General features: G+C 46.8%; 1 protein-coding gene across 1 annotated transcript; it reads left to right on the top strand.

Annotated features, from left to right (window-relative positions):
* The first annotated feature begins 345 nt into the window (after positions 1-345).
* Positions 346-6,907, top strand: PRR20G (proline rich 20G). The gene is made up of 2 exons (XM_027049808.2): positions 346-496; positions 6,166-6,907. The coding sequence occupies exon 2, from the start codon at positions 6,198-6,200 to the stop codon at positions 6,711-6,713; it is 516 nt and encodes a 171-aa protein (XP_026905609.1). The 5' UTR covers positions 346-496; positions 6,166-6,197; the 3' UTR covers positions 6,714-6,907.
* Positions 6,908-9,448: the final 2,541 nt, after the last annotated feature.

Here is a 9,448-nt window from a genome sequence, read left to right as displayed (position 1 = left end):
TTCTCTTTGACGCCCGGCCCCAGACCTAATCCGATTTTATTAATCGCTCTCATGACATCTCCCTTTCACTGGCACTTAACACAACATTAACTACGCATTTTTTTTCCTGTAACGTTTAGATCAGTCGATGGGGCGTGCCCATCTATGAATGATTGAGTCATGGCGGGCCCATTTGGCCAATGGAAAACTCTAGTCCAGTAAACTCCTCCCGAGTCAAGCAAGCCCTGCCCACCTTGGCTCCACCTACCACCCACTTCTATCCAATCGTGTGCCAGGGTAACACCCACTGTCCTATATAAGGGGACTGGGACGCCCAAGGCTCAGTAGACTTCTTGGAGGCTTGTGAGAAGGTCGTCCGACGGCTAAGGTCTGAGCTACAGTCCTGATCTGTGGACACTTCTGGACCCTCAACCCCTTGGACCTCTCTTCCTGAAAGGGTGTCCTGCTCTCCAGGTTTCCAGAGCCAGCTTCGAAGAGTTCAACAGCAGGAGGTCAGGTATGTGTCCGGTGCCCCCTTTTTCTTTTTAAAGTTTATTTATTTATTTTCAGAGAGTAGGGGGGTGGGGGAAGAGAGGAGGGACAGAAAGACAGAGAGAGAATCCCAAATAGGCTCCAGCAAAGACCTCGATGCGGGGCTCGATCCTACCAATGGTGAGATCATGACCCAAGCCAAAATCGAGTCAGAGGCTTAACCCCCCGTGCCCTCAGTTACTTGCTTTCTAACCTTTTCCTGGTTTTTATTTTACTTTTGGTATTTACTTATGTAACTCAGAGATCCCAGTAAGGCACATTATGAAAAACAGCAGCCCCTGCTACTTCTCAAATTCTCACACTTTAGAGACAACCGTTTTCATCTGTTTGCTTTCTTTCAACATCATTTTCTGTTCTCTAAATACCATGTTTACACTATTACTAACTCGGTTTTCCATTTTAGACTTTATTTATGGTCTTCCCTCTGTGGGAGAGGAGTAATTAGCTGTAGTTCTTGCATTCCCACCATCCTCACCGCTAGCTGCACTCGCCCCGCCCCCACACGCACACCTTCAGGCCCCCACCTCCCCGCAGAATGTCACTATTCAAAATGGGACCATCTAGTCCACCAGGATCCCTTTCTCCTTTGGTGCAACTTGAATTTTCCAAAACCTAATACTTGGGCTTTTATCTGCCAATTGACCACTAATCCATTCTCACTCTTCCTCAGTTGTTTTTAATTTTTTTTTTTAACGTTTATTTATTTTTGAGACAGAGAGAGCATGAACAGGGGAGGGTCAGAGAGAGAGGGAGACACAGAATCGGAAACAGGCTCCAGGCCCTGAGCTGCCAGCACAGAGCCTGACGCGGGGCTCGAACCCACAGACCCCGGGATCATGACCTGAGCCGAAGTCGGACGCTCAACCGACTGAGCCACCCAAGTGCCCCCCTCAGTTGTTTAAATTCAAACTCAATCAAGTGTCTTATCAATTTCACCTTCTGGTGGCATTACTGCCACACCCTTTTAACCTGCTCCAGCCTAGACTGGCTGCTCTCAGCCAACTGCAGGCTGCCATCCTAAGATCTCCCTTGACCATCATCTGGGGAATTCTTCCCCACTTTGGAATTTTATACCCTCTTAGTCTGTTTTGTTTTGGTTTTGTTTTTTTGTTTGTTTGCTTGTTTATTTTTGTTTTGTTGTTGTTGTTTGTTTGTTTGGTGGAGCAAACCTTCTAGTAGCATTCCTGGGGAAACATGCATCCAAAAAAATTATTTGAGACCTTGCATATTTAAAAGTGTCTTTTTTCTACCCTTCTTGATTCATGATAGTTTGGTTGGGTATTGAATTTTAGGTGGGAAATCCTTTTCCCTCAGAATTTTGAAGCCAGTTCTTCCTTCTATCTCTCTTTCTCTCTGCTTCTCTCTCTGGAAGTTTTTAGAATCTTCTCTTTGTCTTCATAACTCAAAAATTTTTTTTGATAATTAGCTTTGGTAATACTATGCTTCTAATTTTCTTATATTTTATCCCCCTTATTTTTTATTTTTGTGATTTTTTTCTGGGACATTTCCTCAACTTTGTCTTTCAAAATATCCACAGAGATTTTATTTTATTTTACTTTATTTTATTTTTATTTATTTTTGAGAGAGTGAGCGCGCGCGCACACACACACACACACACACACACACACACACACACGTGAGTGGGGGAGGGGCAGAGGGACAGAGATAATCTTAAGCAGCCTCCAAGCCCAGTGAGGAGCCCAATCTCACAGTTGTGAGATCCCCTCCATGGAGATTTTAATTTCTGCTCTCATAATTTTAATTTCGAATGGGTCTTTTTGTTTGTTTGCTTTTCTGAGTGTTCCTTTTAAAAGTGTCTTGTAACTGGGGCACCTGGGTGGCTCAGTTGGTTGAGCATCTGACTCTTGATTTCAGCTCAGGTTGTGATCTCACAGCCCATGGGATGGAGCCCCATGTTGGGCTCTGTGCTGGTGTCATTGAGCCAGCTTGGGGTTCTCTCTCCCTCTTCTCCTCCCTTGCTCATGCTCTCTCTCTCTGTCTTCCTCTGTCTCTCTCTCTCTCTCAAAATAAATAAATAAATAAACATTAAAAAATAAAAGTATCTTGTAATTGATCCATGGGCATCATTTCTTCTCTTCTCTTTCGAAAGGTATTAATGATAGTTTTTTTGAAACTTTCACCTATGGCATAAGCTACTTCCTGCACGTTGCTTTCTTTCTGTTTGATTATCAGTTTCCTGTCTCACATTAGTCTTTCTTCTGATGTTTGATGTCCCCTTGTTGGCTGCGCATATTGAAAAAGGGACGCTGAGAAGCTGAATGGTCGCTCTGAGCCAATGAATGGGGCCTGTTGACTGTGGGTTCTGCAGAATTTATGTGGCTGGCCTGCCGAATTGGGGAACCCCAACGTGCCGGTTTCTTGGTTTTTGTTTTTTGTTTGTTTGTTTGTTTGTTTTTCTCTTAGACTTCACAGGCTTCTCAGGGAAGAGTCTTTAGATGCTCTTCAGTGCCAGCTCTGTCATCAGCTAAATCTCCATAGATGTGGATCCAGTCTGGGCTGTCTGTTCCATTCTATCGCTCAGTCATTTATCTCTCTTTGAACATCACACTGTCTTCATTCCTATAGCTGGATGCTGCTTCATGATCTATGATAAACCAAGTACCTCCATCATGTTCTCTTTCTGGAGGGCATTAAAATTTTATAGCTATTGTGAAATTGTTCACCATAACATTTCTGTCCATACACTGAGCGTCCTAAATCTTGTCATCTTTACCAGTCTGATAGATGCATAGCAATGGTACAACTTTTCCTTTAATTTGGATGGCTTCCTTGTAAGTGAGGTTTAGCATCCTATGTGTATAGGGACCATTTACTTTTTCCCTTTTATGGATGGCCTGTGATTGCCTTCTGCTATTTTCCTCTGTTTGGTTGTTTATCTTATTGATTTTTTAGTGTTCCTGAATTAGGGGGCTTTATCAATTCAGACTTTCTTTGGTCAATGAATGATCTCACACCTCCCTCCCCTCTGCCCCCACTTCTACTGGGGTTAAATCTAGGTCAACACAGGGAAACATGCTCTGGTCCTTGCTTCTGGTCTGGAAGCTACCCCTTGCTTCTGTTCCTACTGGTGTCTGGCCATTAAGTCCATGCAGATCTCTCTGAGCCCTCTAGCTCCTATCGGCAAGCCCCCTGCCAGCTCATCCAGGACATTCTTGGTTGCTTCTGGAGTCACATTGAGCTCTGAGCCTGAGTTTGGGACAGCAGATGTAAATGGCTCTGCAGGACCACATGAGTCATTTAAGTGTTGAATAAAGCTTGATATGCCTGAATCTCCCAGGACTCTGATTTCTGAAACTCAAAACCCCCAAATTCAAATGTTTTTAACTATTATACCTGTCCTTAGTTCCAGAACTCTCCTATAGTGTCCCTTTCTTTCTGTTTATGCCAGCCCCTGAGTACAGAGAAGATGGGGTCAAAGGAACTAGCAACAGGGCTATGGTCGTGTCTCAGAGCCTGCAACTCCCCACCTCGTGCTGCGGGGACCCTGACCATTCTGAGATTGATTTGAGTTTGAGCTTTTGTAGCCGAGAACTGGAAAAAAATTCACCCATGAGAGGATCTGATCCTGGCTTTTTTTTATTTTTGGATGATGATTGTAGAGAAAGAAGGCGTTATGTTGAAATGCTCTCAATTTGTTCCATGGCAGTGGGTCTCTCGGAGCTGTTCTTTATGCCTGGTGCTCTCTATTGTTGGGTTCTTGTGTCCCAGGACTGCCCCCCAACCACGACTCAATGACCCCTGGGAAAAGCCCCACATTTGCTGTCTCCTGCTTACCGTCATCATTCACCTGCCATCTTCCCTACCACGCTGCTGTGGAATATGGCCTCTGCCTCTGCCGCTGTCCTCATGCTGTTCTCACTGAGTCCGGGGGGCCAACAGAAGTGGCCCCATCGCAGGCCTGCTCTGTCCCACGTCGCCAACACTGTGGGCAGCTCATCCCTCCCTGATCTGTTCCCTCCATCTTGGATCTGGGTAAACCCTCCCAGTTTCCCTCTGCACCAGTGGCCCTGAAAGGTGCTATGTCTCTACCCTTCCCTTAGAGGTCAGCAGTGGACTTCAGGGTTCTATCAGAGGTGCTCTCTGCTCCTTCATTCTCTCGTACCAATCCCATCAGCTCCCATGGCGGTGATGACCAACTCTGCGTAGATGACTCAAATCCAGCTCCAGCTGAGCCCCGCGTGGAGCCTCAGACTCACATCTGTGTTCTCACATTGCCACTCAGGTGACACAAACCTGCGCTTTCTCCCTTGAGCCCTACCTTGGGGAAACAGCCTCCTGGCTCTCTCTGTTGGGGGAAGGCACATGGCGGTGGGGGTGTGTTTAACAAATGGTCAGGAGAGTGCCCTGCAGACAAACAGCATCGGTGGGGGCCCCAGATGCCCCCTTTCATCCAGCCTGTCTTCAGGGGATCCCTGTGGTCCTGCTGTCTTTCCCTTACCTCTTCCCAGCCTTCCTGCCTCTAGGCACTCCCCCTTCTTTTCTCTGTCCACACTTCACTTTCTGGAGTCCAAACATGGTAACTTGCTCCCTTCCTTAAAATCTTTCAATGGTTCTCCTTTGATCTTAGGATCAACTGAAACTTGGCTTAGCTTCAAGGGGTCTTTATGAACTTCTCCCTCCTGCCGTGCTATCCTCCAGCTAGTCCAGTCTTCTTTCCATTCTAGAAGCCTGCTCCCAGTCTCCATTCCCCTGGGAATCCTCCCTCCTACTCAGCCCTTGCCTTGCTAAATCCCGCTCATTCCTGAGAAGGTCCTGGCTTACAGGTTTATGTTGACTCCTCCAGCCAGACTTTCTGGGCCTCCTGCCCCCAAGGACAAGCTAGGATGACACTAATCTAAGCATTTGCTCTTAGAGACCAAGTCTTTGTAACACCCCAGGAGTCGGTGTATCACCATATCAATTCATGAAAAAGAAAACTGAAGCTCATCTCAGGTCAGTTAAGATAGAATTCCAGGCCCTTTGGATTCAAAACCACCTTCCTCGTCATACCCTAACGCCTTTACTTTCCAACTGGTCACCCATTGGTGACATATTTTTTTGTTGCTGTGTTGTGTCTGTCTCTTCTATTGAAATTTAAGCCTGGTGAGGGCAGGGACTGTCACTCTGATTCAAATTGAATCTAGTGAATTCAGAGTGAATCTAGAATAAGCTTACCCGCCAGGAAAATGGGGTTGGCGATTATTTAGCTGGATAAGTGGTGGGGAGGCCAAGTGAAATGACCAGTCGGGGGGCACCTGGGTGGCTCAGTCGGTTGAGTGTCCAACTTCGGCTCAGGTCATGATCTCAAGGTTCATGAGTTTGAGCCCCGCGTCAGGCTCTGTGCTGACAGTTCAGAACCTGGACCCTGCTTCAGATTCTGTGTCTCCCTCTCTCTCTGCTCCTTCCCCACTTGCACTCTCTCTCTCTCTCTCTCAAATAAATAAACACTTAAAAAATAATTAAAAATTTTCCTAAAAAGAAATGACCAGTGAGAGTGCCACACATAACAAGTCCTTGACACTTGGGGGTCTCCTGGACCACCTCATACCCTCCCCCCCATTAATCTGCCCCCAAAGCTTCCTCAAGAAGCTCTGATTTCTTCTTCCCACTTTCTGCTTCTCTACTTTGCTTCAGGTGTGCATTCTCAGGAGCCAGACTGCTCTGGGATGGAAGCCGGAGGCATCGTGAAAGCAGATGGCCCCGTGAAGCCAGGCCAGCCCTCGAAACCCTTTGCTGTGGTGAAACCTATGAGATGTGTGACCCCGGCTTTCACACCTGACCTCGGAGACAGAGACGAAGGCCATCGTGAAGGAAGGGGAACAGACCTTCACCGAGACCCTGGCCTCCAAGGGAGGCCGAGACGCATGCTGAGACCAGGTCTGCGTGTGGAGTCGGACCGCCGCGATGAGCCCAGACACCACGTGGAATCAGAAGCCACGCAGACCCCATCCCTCCCTTCTACTGGGTCAGGGATGGTGCGACTTACAGCACAGCCTGGGGCGGGAGTCCAGGCGCTGCCCGATGCGTCTGGGTATTGGGTCCTCACCGATGCCCCAACTTCTGGCGTCTATCCCTGCTTGGGGTTCAGACCCTTGGAGGGCTCAACTTTGTTCTTCACGCAGACCCCCTCTGGTACCTTTGTGTATGGGGTCCCAGAATTTTTTACCCACATTGCACAGTGACCTCTGTCACTTGCCGCCAGAGTCTGTCTGAGCTGGGTGTTATTCCCAGGCCAAAGCCAAGTCCCCATCTGTCCCCACTCAGCCCTCCCCCTGCCTTATGTTGTCCAGACTGCACCTGTAAGTTTCCTCCCAGGATCCCGGCAGGGTCACACGCCTGCCCCCCTGTTGTCTCCTCCTTTTGTTTTATCAAAGATGTGTATGAATTTAGTCCCTCAGTGCTTACTGAAATAAATCCGCAATCTCCTCTTGTCCTCTTCTGTCTCAGTCTGTTCGGACTGCTATAATAAATAGCACAGTCTGGGTGGTTTATAAACAACAGACATTTATATCTCCCAGCTCTGGAGGCTGGAAGTCCAGGATCGCCAGCAGATTCTTTGTGAGAGCTCACTTTCTAGTTTATAGATAGCTGTCTTGTGTCCTCACATAGCTGGAAGAGTGAGGGAACTCTCTGGGATCCCTTTTATAAGGGCACTAATCCCATTCACAGGAGCTCAACCTCTTAATACCATCACACCGAGGGGTTAGGATTGCAACGTGATTTTGGGAAGACACATTCAGTCTATGCGTTCACAGCTAGCATTTTTTTTTTTCAATCCTGAGATGTAGAACTGCTAAATGTTTTAGAAAAGTGGACACGGGGGCGCCTGGGTAGCTCAATCAGTTAGGCATCTGACTCTGGCTCAGGTCATGATATCACGGTTCGTGAGTTCGAGCCCCGCGTCGGGCTCTGTGCTGACAGCTCGGAGCCTGGCTCCTGCTTCGGATTCTGTGTCTCCCCCTCTCTCTGCTTCTCCCCCACTCATGATCTATCTCTCTGTACTTCTCAAAAATAAATAAACGTTAAAAAAACATTTAAAAAAATTAAAAAAAGAAAAGTGGACATGGTGAAGGAACAAAAGAAAAAAAAAGGAGAAGTTACACCAAAGAAATAAGCAATAGGACATTCAGAAAAAGAATTTTAAAGAGTATAATTAATATCCTCACAGAGATATGGGGTGATAGGATATCTCTGACACAATAACATGTACTTCACATAAAAAGCCAATTAGATAGAGACGCTTGAGACGAATTTTGTTGGAATACAGAATTATGTGATTTGAATCGCGGAAGGGACAGGACTGAGGCACAAATCAGTAAGCTTGGCGTTCGGGCGGAGGGAGCCCCCAGGATGTGGCCAGAGAAAGGTGGAGGGTTTGAAAGCTATCTCACACCGACAGTAGCTCCTGAAGTAGGGGCGTCTAACACCGGGGTTCTACCAAGGAGAACAGAACATCTGTACGATAGCAATATATGTGTCGTCTGGCTAACTTCCCCACGCTGAAGAAAGACTTGAATCCTGAGCAGGATGCGGCAATCACATGCACTTGGACGAGGTGTGGCGGAGGCAGAGTCCCCCAAACCGTCTGGGAGAGGAGACCTCCAAGGAAGGCAGAGGGAGTCTGACGTCACACTTCCTTTGGCAGCACCAGGGACTCCGAACAAGGAGGTATCCTCAAAGCGCGGAGAGGCAATAACCGAGTCTCGAGTTCTAAAGCCAGTCAGAGGTGCGCTCGAGCTCAGGTGCATGGACAGGAGGTTCTGGAATTCCTGTGGCCAATTCACCCCCTCAGGAAGGGTGAGAGGGGCGATGGGAGGAGGGGTGGGGACATGACATAATGAGCCTGAACGCTAAGGACACTGGACCCTAAGCACAAGCACTCTCTGAACTTGATTGTCCGCGAGCTTGTAAAGCGAGTTTGAGCTGAGTTTTTAGTTACCTGCAGGGAAAGCACAGATGGTTTTCAGCCAGGATTAAAAAAAAAATCAAAAATCTAAACAACAACAACAACAACAACAACAACAACAAACAAGAAGAAAATAGGAGGAAGATGTGGGGTGCAAGAAGGACCAGTAAGCAGGGAAACTAGTAAACTGTATTCCTTTTTTTTTTTTTTTTAGTTTTTTTTTTTTTTAATGTTTATTTATTTTTGAGACAGGGACAGAGCATGAGCAGGGGAGGGGCAGAGAGAGAGGCAATCACAGAATCCGAAGCAGGCTCCAGGCTCTGAGCCTTCAGCACAGAGCCTGACATGGGTCTCGAACTCACGAACTGTGAGATCGTGACCTGAGCCGGAGTCGGACGCTCAACCAACTGAGCCACCCAGGTGCCCCTCTAGTAAAAAGTATGATTCTGGAAGACAGAAGAATAACCTGACATTAAAATTCCAGATGACATTGGCACAGAAATTTGGGGGGTGGGGGAGTCCAGGAGGAGCTAAAAAGTACTATAATTCTTGTCTGGTTTCTGGAGATGTTACAGATGCTGAGTATGAAGAAGCAATGGAACTCGAAACATTTTAAAGTCTGTGTACCCATGGGTAAGCACTAAATGAACTGAACCGCAGTGCAAACTTTCCAACCGATTGAGGGAAAAGAAGTGGGTCAAAGAAAATTTGGTGAATCAAACAAAAGGCAAAGGGGGGTTAATAGAAACAAGGAGAAAGCATGACACATCTCAAATGCTAAATAAGAAATAAGTAACTTGATGGCAGCCTCCTGTGTGTTGCTGGCTTCAGTGGGAATATTTTAAATGTTTTACCATTAAGCAGGGCATTTCCTGTAGGTTCCTCATAGATATGCTTGATCAAGTTATCATTCCCATCCGCTCAGAGTTTGATAAAAGGTTTATTATGAACTGGATTTTGCATTTTATGAAGTAGGCTTTGACGGGTTGATTTTAAGACTCATTTGTAGGA

This window comes from Acinonyx jubatus, chromosome A2 (genome assembly GCF_027475565.1).
Source record: "Acinonyx jubatus isolate Ajub_Pintada_27869175 chromosome A2, VMU_Ajub_asm_v1.0, whole genome shotgun sequence".
Taxonomy (NCBI): Eukaryota; Metazoa; Chordata; class Mammalia; order Carnivora; family Felidae; genus Acinonyx; species Acinonyx jubatus.
Note: the sequence above shows the minus strand (reverse complement) of the source record. Positions and strands in the feature narration are given on the sequence as shown.

Bases quoted from the DNA above. Each gene is read 5' to 3' on its own strand.
- PRR20G (XM_027049808.2), top strand. From the start codon at position 6,198: ATGGAAGCCGGAGGCATCGTGAAAGCAGATGGCCCCGTGAAGCCAGGC.